The sequence below is a fragment of the Sinohyriopsis cumingii genome, chromosome 15 (assembly GCF_028554795.1).
Source record: "Sinohyriopsis cumingii isolate HCF-2022 chromosome 15, ASM2855479v2, whole genome shotgun sequence".
Taxonomy (NCBI): domain Eukaryota; kingdom Metazoa; phylum Mollusca; class Bivalvia; order Unionida; family Unionidae; genus Sinohyriopsis; species Sinohyriopsis cumingii.
Genome location: NC_142975.1, coordinates 82,473,454 through 82,490,479, shown reverse-complemented (window position 1 = coordinate 82,490,479; position 17,026 = coordinate 82,473,454). Strand labels below are relative to the sequence as shown.

The window sequence follows — 17,026 nt, the reverse complement described above, 5'->3', positions numbered from 1 at the left end:
CACTAACCTCTTAATGCTAACCGCCAAGCGAGGCAGCTGCTAGTACATTTTTTGTAATTCTTTGGTATGACTCGGCCGAGGATTCAAACACGCGACCTCTCTTGTCCGAGGCGGACGCTCTAACCACTTAGGCCACTAGAACTACTCGGTAAAGGTTATTTTGTTATTTCAAAATATAATGGACTTTTTCAAGTAATTTCTTCACTTGAGTAAAATTAAACTTCAAAATTATATTGACTTCTAAATTTTGTAAGAGTCACATTGATCGTCGGTAAAATTATAAACTTGTGAAAACTACAGGACAAAATTAGAACTGTGCAAACTTTCTGGACTTGAAATGTTAGAACGAGCTCGGGCAATTGCGTTTTACAGTTTTTAAAATTACATTAAAAATGTATTTTTTGTTATAATCAGTTTTTTATGCAGCTTTAAAGTAACGCTGTACATTCAACAGGCAATGGATTAAACACTTGTAGATTTGTTTGTCCAAAATTTACCCATTCATTAAAGTAACGCGCCACTCTAAGTAAACTGAATACATTACTTACAGTAAACGCAACGCGTTAGGTTTTTATGTGTAATATATATCCTTTCCAACCCGTGAAAACTGAGATTACTAACCATTCAATCGGAATAATTTTACTTCAATCATATCGAAAAAGAATGTTCATAAATATGTTTTTATACAGCATCCCATGGAGAATGGCTAATATTACTAAACACTTTACATGCACCTTGGCTACTGGGTATCTATATATAAAAAAGAGCATTATAAAGCAGCAAAAATCGTAGCAACCAAAACTCTTAAGTTTTGTCTGAGTGAGATTTTTCGTCTATGCGACGAGGACCACTTTGGAGGGGATCGATAGGTATATGGGTGCGCATGAGGCTGATGTGACCGGTGTTCTTTGTCAGTGTGGACATGTAATAGCTGCAACGCAGATTGTTGGTTATCCGGCTTAGGCTTTCCTGGCCTGCCTCCATTGTCCTGCTGCAGCTGACTTGTTGGCGTATAGTCTACCGAAGGCTGCACTGGCCTTTGCACTACTGGCATTAACTTTGTCGTAGATGACAACGTCCTTGGACAAAGTGCTGTCAAGATAAGGAACTTTCTCACTGCTCTCTGTGGCCGTGGACTGTGATGTTTGGCTCAACATATGGTTTTGATAGGGCTGGTTAATACATTACTTCAGTTTTCTTTGTGCTGATCGCAAGGCCAAACATTGTACAGGCATCTGAGAACTTGTGGACGCTGCTTTGCGTGTCAGCTTCAGAGCTAGTTTTGAAGGCATAGTCCTCAGCAAATTTTAAGTCTCTGACGATCTCTGTCGTGACCTTAGTTTTTGCTTGAAGCCCCTTGAGGCTGAACAGTTGCCGTCAATTCCGTATCTGATACTGATTCCAACGTCACCATCTCTGAAGTCATCAGTGAGTATGGCGGATAACATGCGACTGACAAGTGTTTGCGCCAGTATACACCATAATAAAGCATAAAACATTGTAATAGACCTTGATTGTTAATGATGTTCTGGTAATTTTTAAATTAACGAATGGAAACGCAGCTTTTGAAAATATGAAAGTGAATCAAATCGTTCGACACAATTGATGTTCTTCGGCATACTGCTCAGCCTCCAAAATGCGAGTATATAAGACTTCATCTGAATGTCTGATGGCAGTGATACATAAAGGCGACTGCTTTAGAAGAACTTCAAGCTGTCGCAATTATCTGAACTTAGCAGGTTGATGTACATAGAGAAACTGTGGTTACTCAAGTGCGCGGCCTTAAGAGTTTTAAGGTAAGACATTTCACGACCGACATTATGAAACTTAAGTGGAAGGGTAAACATTCTTGGCAAAAGATGTGCCGATGAAACCCTCTTAGTTTCATATGCTAAACTGACAATGCGTCGGACGGTTCCATATCGCTTTCCATTGGTTTGTCATCGTCGGCACTTTGTATGTGAGGCGATGCGTGAACCGAACTCTGTTATTTTCAAACAGCAACATCGAATGATGCTGTTCTCGGCAATGAAACCCAAATATTTTAGAACCTACAAGTTAGTGACAGTCACGATGATGATGATGATGATGATGATGATGATGACGATGATGATGATAATTTGTAGATGTAGTAGTATTACTTAAAGTAGTAATAAGCTTAACTGAGCCAATATTTAAATTGCATGCAAAATACCAAATCAACATTGTTACAATTTCTCAATGAGAATTCAAACATGGACAGGCATGCTTACAGTTGGACAACAACAATCTTTGATGAAGGTGTTTTCTACTCAAGTCATAATTTAATTGTAATTCAGGCATTCATATTTTGCGATTTAACACAGACGTCTCACATGCAACTAAAATATAAGAAGATTCACAAGCGTAGCTGAATTTCTAGAATTCTTGATCATTGTAATTTTTCTGAAGAATATTTCCATAAATCTTATGAATTTATTTGAAAAAGTGGAGTTGACTATATATGCAAATCCGTATAGTTTTAATTCTGTTTTTCTTAATCAATCTATCTATCTAAAACTGTTCCATTTCCTATGTAAGAACGGAACCCACTATTGAGCCAATGCCATTATACTTTCAGTTTTATCTGAAAAACAAATATTAGTGTTCTAACTAGTGTTTATTATTGTCATTATTAGTAGCATTAATATTATCATTGCCATCATCATCATCATCATCGTCGCCATCATCATCTTTGATTACATTAGAAGAGCAGTGAAGTGATTATCAACAACTGGAAATAGACCTTTGGAAAAGTTAATAAATGCGTTTCTCCATGGGATGGTTATACGATCCGAAACCATACTTAAGAGAGGACAGAAACTCACTCTGCACCGATTATTTGAAAGTTTATGCCTTTCATTTACATACGCCCTTTGACTGGAATGAAGCTTGTTTTTCTTTGCTTCATATTCACTTCCTGATTTATTAATAGCACAAAACACCACAGCATGCACAAAAATGTTCACTTAGGAAAACAAGAGGAATCCCTTTGTTATTCAAGGTGTCAAAATGGTAGGTATAAAGACAGCAATACTTAGGATTATAAGTACTAATTTTTTTTTTGAATTAACGATTTTTCCAGCTTCAGGTTAAAATTGAGATCTTTAAGAGTACACGTTTACATTAAGTTGTCAGGTTGGCATACTTGTGTAACGATATATTTTACCAACAAGATGGTTAATTAGTCATTTATAGTGAAATTTATTTTATATTGGACGTTAGGTTTCCTTTTCTAGATAGTATACGGTCTCTTGCACAGTGACGTTTCTGGGGGGTGGGTGGGTGCGCGGGTGCGGACCGTATCGGGTGACACCATCAGAGGTGGTGACACCAAAATGACTGTCTATAAAATGTTTGAATTTTGTGCAGGAAGGAGGTCCATGGGGTGACATCATGAGTTACCGCACAAGAGTGTCTTTATAAATTTAGAATTTTTGTGCAGGAAGGAGGTCCTTGGGGGTGACATCATGAGTTACCGCACACGAGTATCTTTATAAATTTAGAATTTTTGTGCAGGAAGGAGGTCCTTGGGGGGACACCATAAGTTACCGCACTGGGTGACACCAACCCTAGTGACGCCACTGCTCTTGCACCTTTTGTTTAAAATTCGCCTGGCTTATACATTTGAATGGATCTATATTCTACTTATAAGAGGGAGAGTAGGCGAGTGGCTGACAACAGCAAATTACTAAGCCAATCTTTCAAATAATGCTTTTTGATCACTCTCTCTCGTTTGAAAAATAATTCATTCGCACAAGGCTATGATTGTTGCCTTATCATTCCATAAAACATTCCACTTTCGTTACTTATTTCCAATATATAATTATGCTGGTAAGAGAATATGTACGATCGCAGGCTCTTTTTCAAGATAAGTAGGAGCACAAAACTCTTTTTAATTTCTCCAACGATAATACATTTTATATTGGCTACGATTAAAACGATAATACATTTTATATTGGCTACGATTAAAACGATAATACATTTTATACTGGCTACGGTTAAAACGATAATACATTTTATATTGGCTACGGTTAAAACGATAATACATTTTATATTGGCTACGATCAAAACGACAATACATTTTACATTGGCTACTTTTAAAACGACAATATATTTTATATTGGCTGCTATTAAAACGAAGAATACGAATTTATCAACACCCCACCCCCTCTCTCTCTCTTTCATATATTCTGATAAATTAACGTTGTAACTCTTGAGAGAAAATAAGTTAACTCATATCACCTCAGCCCTTAGAATTTTCTCAGAACGATGGGGTATAGATTGGGTTATCTACTTCGTATAGGATTTGAATTTACAGAAATAGAATTTGCTTGGTTTTCCTCATTAGCTATTCTGGTTATTTAAAAAAGAAATTATATATCTTAAGTATGGCTAAAATAACTTTCAATTGCTTTAGTTTTGGCGTATGATTGATGGGTGTAATTTGTGTTGGAGATTCTGCAAGTTGGCTTTAGTTCAGATGTACATCATTCAAAAAGACTGCTATCGCCACTTGTTTATCATGCTTTCCTTGATTTCAAAGGTAAATCGGAACAAAAACGAACCGATAACTCTGTTTTACTTTATGTATAATTATACATCATTCATTGCAGTTTCAGAAGCCGGTATTATCATACTGTGTAAATGTTATCTTTTTTGATAATTGCTAAAATTAATGTTCTTTAGGCAAGTTCAGACTCATTTTCCGAGCAATTGGGAACAGACATTTTCTCAGCTGTGTCATTTAGACAGAGTAAAATTTTCAGTTTCAGTGTCAATGTTATATGACTTTCAAGCTTCTTTCCCTTTCTAATAGTGACTGCGTCCTTAGATTCCACAAGTTTAATAATGCGCTCTACTACTACTACTACTACTACTACACACACACACACACACACACACACACACACACTTAATCTTACATGCTCAATCTGGCGTTCTGTACACCCGTTTAATCCTTATTGCCGTATCACACACTTAGATTCAAAATATTCTGGTGTCTTCGTTTAACGTCCGCGCGTATATATATTTTTAATATAGTGAATCAAACTTGTATAAATTCCAGTTCTTTTTTAACTGAATTCATATAGTAAAGCTAAACATATTTAGAAAGTATAAAAGAGGTGGTGTGTACTAAATGCAAAACCTAATTAGTGTTTTGTTCTGAGTCACGGGAAAGAACTGTTTGATATGACGGCTTCGACGTATTTCGATGCCATATCAAACTCGTTCTTTCCGCCGACTCAGAACAAAAAACATGTATGCAGATTTTATGGATGCATCCTTAGTTCCGTGACTTACCAATCACATACTCAGAGTTTGTGTGCAAAAAGATAATGAGTACCCTATGACATTTCATATAGGAATTTTGTTATCCAGGATAATTCAAGGGATGTATCACCCCAACATATTAAGATCAAATGTATATACTGCTCTATCAGTGGTCTATATTAATGTTGAATATGTGATGCCATGGTTCTGTGGGGAAATGTTTAGAGTAGTTTAACGGCCATGTTTGTTCATTCTGTTGTATGTAGACTGTGCACATGTTGTCCTTTTGGAAACTTAAAACTTATCTGATTTACTTCCCGATCTATACAATGAAGAAGAAGAAAAAACCCCACAAATAACACTGTACGATTGTATAGGAACAAACTGCCAGAAGGATATCTAATATTTCTAAAATTGCTTATTATACTGGTATGTAATAATTCTTCATATCGGGAAATATATATTCTTATCAATGTAATAACACATTTTATGTCAGTTTCGCAGTCACTTAACGAGACCCTAATTTCACACTTGCATTGTTTTTCATGCATCACATTTCTGTGACCCAACAGTAAGCTTTCCAAGCCGTAGGTTGACACTTCAATCCATGCTTCACAAAATACTACCCAAACACTGAATATAAAGATTTGGTCCTACTTCGAATTACTAAACACCTATACATCAGAATATCGGTAGAATGTATTCTGTTAAAAAATTAGAAAGGATCTTTATTACGAAACTAATGCACGTTACCATAACATCGCGTGAAAACTGCATTATGGCGCCAGTTCTTAGTAAAATACTAGGTTTGAAAAGTATTGTAATAAAATGAGGGTTTGTACTATTTGTATTTACGTATCCGTTTATTCGAAGATGTTAGTGATTATTTCTTAAGTACGGGGAGTCAGTGTTGCGAAGGTATTTCTCAACCTGAGTAATTAGCCAAATTCTATGAGCAGATTTCATAATGTACAACATTCACGACACTTTATGACAGCATAGATTTGTTTTGTAAAATGGACCGTCCTTAATTGTTAACACAGGGAATATACTGGATATTTTAGGTATACATGTTTAGCAGTATGCGACAATTATCATTCTTCATATTGGTTGTTTGAGTCGTGTTTTGTTTTTATTGCATGACGTGAGGTACTAATATTCGGCTCAAAGAGACTTAGTGAGGATTCATCCACATGAGAAAATGAAAAATAATGCAAGTGTGAAATTAGACTTTCGTGATATATGCTTGGTATGAGACTCCTTGCGTGTAAGAATATCTTTCACACACTGACTTCCCATAATCAACAATTTTAAACTGTGACAAACAGGTGTATTTGTGCTTTGTGAATTTTACTGTGGGAAACCGGGGTGCTTGGTTATGGATCACACATTATAAATCTACCTATATATGACCGGAACGTCGTTGAAGGATAAGACATGCAATTGAAAGCGAAATTATTATTTATTTAACCTTAGAAAATTTATATTCCTTAAGGTTGTTATTACATCGAATGGGCGAAGTGGATCGTGACTATGAAGCCATTTATGTTTTTTAAAGTTTTGAAGCCATTGATTATATTGACCTGTTAATATTTTTTCTTGTATCCACAGTGCTTTTCAGACAGAAGGTTTTGAAATTTGCACTATAGTCAAACATGTTATTATTAGGAATGACAGAATCAGAATTAAAACATTCAAGTTTGATTCTGCTCTGTGGTTTTATAGTACAGTTCAAGGAGGGTGCAGTGCTATTTGCGCCACAGCTCTCATTGCTATGCTGTAGATAATGACTTTTCATAATTAAAGATTGAAAGACTTGGTTTGACATTTGTAAGGTATGGACAAATGAAATAATTCTGTGCAATACGTTCAAGACCCGTTCCTGGACGAGCGTTTATGAACACGGTGACCAATCTGCGTTACACTGGGTGCATACTGAGAAACGTCTTAATGACAATATAAAACATCATTATTACCCAGAAGATCGTTTCTAAACCTACTTATTTTACCCTGCCTGTTTTTATACAATAATACCAAGTCAAAATATCCAGTCGGATACTAATAAATATAGACATGGATATATTAATATTTCTTTAATTTCTTCACTTGTCAAATAAATATTTGAAAAACAAGTTATTTAAATTACCCTAATTTGAAAGATAACAATCCCCATGAGCGAAAATGCTTGAATTGAACAATGGCAAAATATGATTGCCCTGTATTTACTGTGCATAATTCTAGAACACTGCAATTTGTGCTTGTATCGAATATAAATATTTGTTTTTAATAAAGGAGTCCCATTCATATTATAAATGATTAACATGATTATGAGTCGAGGAAAACATAAGAGTGCAATAAAAGTGAAAACGAGTGAAACTAATATACTGATGTATACATATATAGTATAGTTCCTCTGGTTTAACAGGATTGAAATGAAAATAGTGAATGTCATATGCTGCTTGTTTGACTAAAGTTGGTAAATAATTTCATATCCTGTTTTCATCTAATAACAATAGTACTACTACTACTACTACTACTAAGAATAATAGCAATAAAGGCTTAAAAATATCATGTACACGCTAAATGCCAAAATAATCCCCTTCACTTCATCAAAAATCTTGTTGATTGTGCATTGGGAAGAGAAACACATTCTGAGAATGGCCTCCTGCAGATGTGTTAAGCTCATTACAACTATGAAGTGACTTCATGTACTTGTGCCTTCATTTGTCATGAAAATCTGCAAATGAATACATTACCTCCCCACAATGAAACGCTGACTTTAGCAGACTGGTCAGCATTTTGGCACAACCCCTATAGGCATGTTTATATAAAAGCAGAATATTGCTACAATTTAAATGAAAGCAGTGGAAACTGCATTACCCTTAATTTGTCCTGTAGTAAAGTCACTTACGTTAGTGCTACCACATGACTCCCAATACTTCGATACGGTTGGTTGGAAATATTTGTAAAATATTTAAAATGTTCCAACCAGGTTCTTCCATCACATACTAAGAGTTCCTTTAGATAGAAATATAAATATTTAAAACGTAGTTTACCTAATGAATTTATTCTTTTATTCACAAAGTATAAACCAGAATTTGTTTGGTTTAACAGTTTGTAGTTAGGCAAAAAGCCTACCACTGCAATATATTTTATAAAATATGAGGATTTTAAAACTTAAAATTTCATTTTTTTTAGGCTTCTTTGAAGCCTAATATGCTTCTGGTGGCTGCTGTCGACTTTGGAACTACGTTTTCGAGTTGGGCGTGCTCCTTCAAACATGATTACCAGAAGGAACCAACAAAAATATTTGTTAAGGAATGGAACAGCGGAGTAGGAATCTCTCCTAAAGCACCCACGACTGCCCTAATACGACCAGATGGTGAAACACTGGATGCTTTTGGCTATGAAGCTGAAGACAAGTACGCCATCTTGGCTGAGAACAATGAGCACAAAGACTGGTACTATTTTAGAAGATTCAAGATGGCCCTTTCCAAATACAGGGTAAGTCGACGTTTCTGAAAAGACGCTGCAGATATTTGACTGTAAGGCAGTTGGTTTTTATGTACTATTTTAGAAGATTCCAGATGTTCCTATACAAAGATAGGGTAAGTAGGCAGCTGATATTTGGCTATAAGTATGTTGGTTTTTAAAACATTTAAGGAAATAAAATAAGATCATATATACAATTTTTGACAAAGAAACGTAGTTGCATTTTTCACACATAATGAAGACTTCATTCCAATATTTCTTTCAAAAATCTGTGAGTCAATATGAATAAAAAATAAATTCTGTTTGAACGAGATAAGCAGGTATATACACATAACTACATGTGCGTTTTGTTCCGAGTCAGAGAACTGATGGAGTTTGATATGGTGTCGGGATAGATGGAGACCTTTCAGTTAAGATATATGTATAAGCATATAAAATGAATTATTTCTTGTGACTCGCAATAAAACACGAATGCAGTTTTGTATTTGATAACTACCCCATCTTTCATGTTGCTTGAATATGTTTAACTTTACTATACGCTTATAATTCAAAACAAATCAGAATTTATGTAAATTTGATCCACTATCTTTGCAAATATGGATGGGTTATATTGAATTACTGATTCAACAGATGTATCAAACACCAGTCCAAGAATAAATGAATAAACAGATATATAATAAAATGTTTATTGCAGTGAAGAGAACACGTTACTGATAATATATGTTTTGATGCTAATCAGCTGGTCCCTGGTATCAGTAACATAAGATTCTTAAGGAACTGCTTAAAACATCTCATTTTGCCATGTAAAGAAGATCAGAATAGTACACAACAAAGTTGCAACATGAAAAGGAATCGGTACATGTTTTTTTTTTTTTTTAAAATACAATGTGCTTTTAATTTACTCTGAAGAGCCCCTAAAGAACAGTATAGCTCATTTACCAATTGTTATTGAGTAAACTATGACATATCAAACAAACCGTAAAATAATAAATATTTGCTATGCTCTTATTTTCGATTTTCCTGCGGTCTGCATTCAACAGAAATAAAAATAAAAGCCCCAAATATCAAGACAAAAATATTATTTTGGAATCAGTCAGGCAACAAAAACTAGGAACAAACTATTACCATACAACTTTGCTTTAGTAAAATAAAATGGAAGAAAAAACATAAAGACCAGAAGAAGAATGGTTATACGGTATCTGGAAGATGCTGAATTGCGATATTGTACAGATATTGTATAAAACATATTTTCTCGAAGGTGAAGCATAATAATAAAAAGCATGCAACTCAGTCAAGTTAATCATTGATTAGAAATATTAGTATTTGCACTTTCATTTAAGAATCTCACACGCCGAACCAAAATAAATGATGAATCTGGGAAGGAGATGCCAGCAATGAAGGTGATAAGTCTTGTTATTCGATACTTGAAAGATGATCTCCAAAAGGAACTTGCATCCAAAATTAGGGGTCAACTTTCATTTGAAGAAGAGATCCAGTGGGTGTTAACAGTGCCCGCTGTATGGAATGATAAAGCTAGACGCTTTATGCGTGAGGCGGCCATACAGGTGAAAGCACACACACACACACACACACACACACACACATATATATATATATAATGTATTATGTATTGGTCATTAATGTGGATATTTGCGAGATCATATCTAATATCTAGCGTAAAATGATTCCAACTAGAATGACATTTTCATTTCCAAATATGAAGCATTGAATACTCTGCAGTCATGGTGATACAATAACTTCTAAATAAGGTCGTACAAGGAATGTGAACGCAATTTTAGCTTCTAAATTACAATTCACGTGAAACAGACCTTTGCTTAGTTCTGTCTTGATTCTGATGCTTAGCATGTTGAGCATATTCCGTTACATTTGGAAGATAGCATCAAGTTCATAACTCCTAATGGGAAAATGCAATTTGTGCTTGTGACAGTCGTATGATATAAACAATGAACAAGCAAAAATGAAAGAAGTAGAAAGAATAAACAATTACTATTGTTGCCGCATGTATAGTTGTCCTGTGAAGGACATACTGCGTTTATCACAAGCATCAAATAATAATAATAATAATACATGACAAACATGCTAATAAACAACAACAACGATTATTAAATTTTACGGATGGATAAAAGAATATAATTAAAGTTATATTGCTTGTTTTTCATAGGCTGGAATCAACAACGGTCAGCTACTTATTGCCTTGGAGCCAGAAGCGGCATCTGTATACTGCAGACACGTTCCTCTCGAGACAAAGTCATCAGATGGTGAAACAGCGATCGTGCCTTTGTCTCCCGGAACTCGTTACATCGTCGTTGATGCAGGAGGTGATCACACACACACACACACACACGCTGTTTTCATTGTGAGCACTTGTTTTATTTATTTTCATATGTTTGACTTTAATTAATAGTTACCGTTACAAGTTTGGATCACGTTCTGCGCAAACACACAACGAGTTTTAAAATCAATGCAACAACCAAATTTGATAAATCCTTAACCAACATACAAATAATTGCATAAGACTGTTCGTGTCAGGTTAAAATCCATAGCACCAGTAGTTTTCATAAATCCTTAAGCATCACACAAAGAACTAAGACTGTTCGTGTCAGGTTAAAATCCATGGCACCACCAGTTTTGATAAATCCTTAAGCATCAAACAAAGAACTTTCTATCCGTATCAGAGAAATTTCATTATCCATATTTACAGACGGAAGTGTCACCAGGTGTTTCAAACCGATTTGTTTGGTACAATCAAATCATTTTCCCCATCCGTTTTCCAAGTTTAAAACATATTCTAAGTCAACTGTAATAGTATTGCTTAAACAAAATAGTATGTTTCATTTCTTTTAAAAAGCATCATTAATTAAAGTTTTCAAACAAAAGAGTGATATAAATAGATTGAAGAAGCGATAATTTGGTTGATTATACTGAAAAATGTTTCGATAATTTCTCATCCCAGGCCTTGCGTAACAGTTTGGAGATGAATCTACAGAAAAACTGATGTAAAATGTTTTGATTGGTACAACTAAATAAATTACGTTTGTTGTCAATTTTCAAAACTAATGTTGAAAAGAAAAAATTCTCATAAAAACGTACAGTATGAAAACTGATGTGTTTTCAAAGTTATTTTCTAATGAGATATAACATACGTTTGGATGTAACATTAATCGCCTAATGTCTTTGTGTCCGTCCGGATTAAGATATGATTATCCTTTTGGAAATACATGACATGTACTTACCAACTATGTGGTACTAAGATGAATTAGTTCCATAACATTGTATATGGTATATGACACCATTCAAGCAAAGACAAACTAAGTGCAGCCTTTAATTTCTATATGGAGTATCACCAGTTATAGAATTGTAAACTTCATCAACATTACCAAAAAACTTTTGAAAATTCTATCTAACAAGCATTTTAAACGGATCATATTGTTTTGTAAAATCTATCCCCACTATGACTCATTAAACTGATGAAAATCTACTTGCCCAAAGATGGTAAACCATCAAACTTACAATGAGGACAGGAAGAGAGTCATCTATTGTGTGTAACCGGATCTGTGATTTTGCTTGTTTTCTCTATAGAGAGCCTTATTGCTTGCTAATTATTATACATGTTTTGCAGTTTACGGCACTTAACTGTCCCTGAATACGTTGTGTCATCTATCACCTATGTTATTGGTTTTTGAAACTTTGATCAGAAACAGCTCAAATAACAATTAATTCCAGGTGGTACCGTTGATATCACGATCCATGAAGTAATGGAGGATGGGAATTTAAAAGAAATTCATAAGGCGACAGGCGGCGCATGGGGAGGACAGGAAGTAGATGAGGCATTCAGACAGTTTCAGATTAAGATATTCGGAAATCCTGTTCTTGAAAACTTCAAAGTGAACGCCATAGAAGACTATATTGGGCTCTTTCGTGATTTTGAAGTGAAGAAAAGGAAGGCATCTCCAGATGGGAAAGAATATCTCACTCTCACCCTCCCAGTTACCTTAGTCGAAACGTTTCAGAGAGAAACTGAAGAAACACTAACAGACGTAATCAATCAAACACCATTCGCCGCAAACATGAATGTACTTAGAGGAAACAAATTGAGATTGGATAGTTTCCTATTGAGAAGCTTTTTTGATAAGTCTGTGTTAAACGTATTAGAACACCTGCAAATATTCTACAACTATGAGAAGTATGGGATATCGGTGGCCATTTTAGTTGGAGGATTTTCTCAATCTCCGATGCTAAGCCTTGCTGTTCAAGATAGATTTTCTTTGTGAAAGTCTTGGTTCCTCACGATGCAGGTCTCGTGGTGTTAAAGGGGGCTGTGCTATATGGCCACGATCAATCAACCATAGTTTGTAGAGTCGCTAGATATACATATGAGGTCGGCCTTCGGACCAGTTTTATTGATGGGAAGCATCCAGTTGAAAAACTGAGAGTGGATGAAGATGGGAGACGGAAGTGTACAGATGTTTTCCACATATTTTTAGAGGAAGGTTCCTTAATAAAACATGGTCAAATCTTACACAAGGAAACAGGAAACACGATTTCACCCAAGATGCTCTGAAAATGATTACGTGAATATTCCTATTTATGCGAGTAGCGAGAAGGATACACAGTTTACGACAGATGAATCCTGTTTCTACCAGGGAAATCTTAAAGTTGCTGGTCTCGACACTAGTTTACCCCGTAAAGAACGTACTGTTGATTTTACAATTACTCACGAAAGCACGGATCTGCATAAACAGGCTATAGATACAAAGTCAGGCAGAAAGCTTGAAGCGTCAATAGATCTTTTAGACTGAATTACACGGTGGAAAACCTTATTGGGTATTGTTCTTTCATAATGAAAAGAGGGCTAGTGGCAGAAAAAGCACAAGTGTGATCCCAATACATTCAATTGTGTAATCTACTCGTTTAAAAGAGATCGCATGCCCAAATATATGTATTTATTTGTTTTGCAACATTATATGATCTAATCATTGACTACGGATGAAATACGTTAATTGATATACTTTCAAGTGAAAAATACAAACTGTGTTAAGATCATTTAATTTAATTTATCAGAATAGTAAGAAGTCATTGGAAATATTATTAAAGAAATATCAAAATATAACGAGAGAGTGATATTTGTGGCACAGGTGATTATTTTCTATTTCTATTGAAAAGGGAGGATCGGGATGTACTGATTGATATACAGCTACATTTAAAGATTATATCTTCATAGAATTAGGGACTTGTACATAAGCCTACAAGTCCCTCATACAATAGTCCTGATATTTTCACAACCCGCGGTTTGGTATAATATATATTTTGACTTTAAGACTTTACATTAATTAGCACAGGGACATGTAACATTTTTTATTTAGGGCACGCAAGCATGATGTCATTGTGGCGCTTTCCGTTCTCACACAACAACTGCAGCCTGCAATATGCACTTAGTGGAGTAATCGACAGCTACGGGACGCGAACACATAATTTGTAATTTGGAGATGTAAGTGTTGGGTAGAAACACGTGACAGCAGTGTTAACTATTACTATTTTTGTTACTACTGCTATAAACTCCTTGTTTTATGTTTGCTGGTGTTGTGGCACAGTGTGGAAGCTATGACGACATTTGTTTGAAAGCATTGTTCATACTTTGTAATTAAAATAATAACACATACGATACCTTTGACTGTTCATGGCATGTGCATGGCAAATATAAAGATACACTGTATATAAGTGTACACAATAAATATACCGTAACATTTTATCCCGAATTAACGAAAATTGTTGCGAGTGCTTGAGCAGTCGGTGGCGGTCAGAAGATTATAACAAGGGGAGGTATCATTATTCTTCACAATGCCACAAAGCAGTCGGTGGCGGTCAGAATGATCCTAACAACGTAAGGTATAATTATTATTCACAATGCCACAAAGCAGTCGGTGGCGGTCAGAATGATTCTAACAACGTAAGGTATAATTATTCTTCACAATGCCACAAAGCAGTCGGTGGCGGTTAGAATGATTCTAACAACGTAAGGTATAATTATTCTTCACAATGCCACAAAGCAGTCGGTGGCGGTCAGAATGATTGTAACAAGGGGAGGTATCATTATTCTTCACTATGCCACAAAGCAGTCGGTGGCGGTCAGAATGATTCTAACAACGTAAGGTATAATTATTATTCACAGTGCCACAAAGCAGTCGATGGCGGTCAGAATGATTCTAACAACGTAAGGTATAATTATTATTCACAGTGCCACAAAGCAGTCGGTGGCGGTCAGAATGATTCTAACAACGTAAGGTATAATTATTATTCACAGTGCCACAAAGCAGTCGGTGGCGGTCAGAATGATTCTAACAACGTAAGGTATAATTATTATTCACAGTGCCACAAAGCAGTCGGTGGCGGTCAGAATGATTCTAACAACGTAAGGTATAATTATTATTCACAGTGCCACAAAGCAGTCGGTGGCGGTCAGAACGATTCTAACAACGTAAGGTATAATTATTATTCACAGTGCCACAAAGCAGTCGGTGGCGGTCAGAATGATTCTAACAGCGTAAGGTATAATTATTCTTCACAATGCCACAAAGCAGTCGGTGGCGGTCAGAATGATTCTAACAACGTAAGGTATAATTATTCTTCACAATGCCACAAAGCAGTCGGTGGCGGTCAGAATGATTCTAACAACGTAAGGTATAATTATTCTTCACAATGCCACAAAGCAGTCGGTGGCGGTCAGAATGATTCTAACAACGTAAGGTATAATTATTCTTCACAATGCCACAAAAGCAGTCGGTGGCGGTCAGAATGATTCTAACAACGTAAGGTATAATTATTCTTCACAATGCCACAAAGCAGTCGGTGGCGGTCAGAATGATTCTAACAACGTAAGGTATAATTATTATTCACAATGCCACAAAGCAATGTGAGATTATTAACGGTTCAATGTGAAGACATGGCAAAGCTTTCAGAACTATACAGATTAGAAATCCAAACTGTTTGCGACAAACAAACAATGTGTAACTCCGTTGTACGCACCATACTCAGTGAACATCTTTATTTTTCATCCTCACTCTTATGTTTTCCTTGGTATATTTGCGTTCGTACATGTGCTACTATCTCTGTTGATCATAGGAACTAACTAAACAGCCCTGATTTAGAACTTAAGATGTTAAAGGCAAGATATGACATCACTCTACGTCTAAATGACGGATGTAGCAAGCGCTTCTTCAATGCTGCTCAGTTCTTGCTCAATACAACTTTGTCATTAAATGTGGTGATGTAATGGTGTCAATTATATTATCCCATTATCTTTCCTTAGTGGAATAAAAAGTGTCGCAATTTAAAAATGACAATAAACATTTCAAGTCCCGAACTTCGCCATTTTAAACTATTTTTCACAGATTTATTTTCACGGATCCACGAAACGCACTCGGAATGTCATTACAATATTTAGGCTTAAGAGATTGAGGTTAAATATAGCTTTTTTGTATATAAATGTAAAATTGATGATTTAAACATTTTTTGAGAGGGATAGAATTAAAACTCTTGCATTTTAGTTTTAATAGGAAGCTCATATATTGTACTGAGTTCTTTGTCTTGTCGCTTCTCTCCACCACACACATTTTAGCAGCTGACTTTTCTGGTACTTGTTGCTTTTCAGTATATTTCTCAAAAGTCTGAAATCATTTCCCTCGTCTTATTCTTTTTCTTTCTTTGTCATTCACCTGTATTATTGTTGTAATTTAATGTATAAAGAACGTTATCTGCATAGTTCTTGATAAAATTCTAAGCATATCGGTGAACATTTTGTGTGTTTCGTGCTGTTTTCCTTTATTTCTCATACCAAATAGTCTTTTGAAGATTGATCTCTCTTGAAATTCGCATCGTTTCAATCATCAAAAACCATGTCATATCTGCCCATGGGAAAAGTTAGCAATACGCATCGAAATTTTTCGTTGTGCTGTTGATTTTATAATTTTTATCTTCTACTTTGCGTTTGATTCTAATAGAGAGCAGAACATTTTTACTATATACTTTGGGGTTTCGGCTAAGAGTGTATGAGGGTTCAAAAAGGCCATAACATTATGTAAACCTGGGCAAACTAACAATAAATGAATTTATTACTTCGTAAAGCTAAACTTGTATACATCGTTTTGATTCAATTACTGACTACGCAGATAATTGTTAACAACGCGCCAGTAGTAGCAGTTACCTCCCTTGTGCAGATAAAAAT

At 35.3% G+C, this 17,026-nt stretch overlaps 1 protein-coding gene across 1 annotated transcript; it reads left to right on the top strand.

The window, feature by feature from the left end:
* The first annotated feature begins 2,974 nt into the window (after window positions 1–2,974).
* LOC149782195 (heat shock 70 kDa protein 12A-like) lies at window positions 2,975–14,464 on the top strand. The gene is made up of 5 exons (XM_089934851.1): window positions 2,975–3,033; window positions 8,491–8,796; window positions 10,125–10,349; window positions 10,967–11,123; window positions 12,529–14,464. Exons 1-5 carry the CDS (start codon window positions 3,031–3,033, stop codon window positions 13,074–13,076), a joined length of 1,239 nt encoding a protein of 412 aa, XP_089790977.1. The 5' UTR covers window positions 2,975–3,030; the 3' UTR covers window positions 13,077–14,464.
* The last annotated feature ends 2,562 nt before the right edge of the window (window positions 14,465–17,026 follow it).

Coding starts and splice junctions, on each gene's coding strand:
- LOC149782195 (XM_089934851.1), top strand. Junction 8,797..10,124: donor TGGCCCTTTCCAAATACAGG/GTAAGTCGACGT, acceptor CTTTCATTTAAG/AATCTCACACGCCGAACCAA. Junction 11,124..12,528: donor CATCGTCGTTGATGCAGGAG/GTGATCACACAC, acceptor AATTAATTCCAG/GTGGTACCGTTGATATCACG.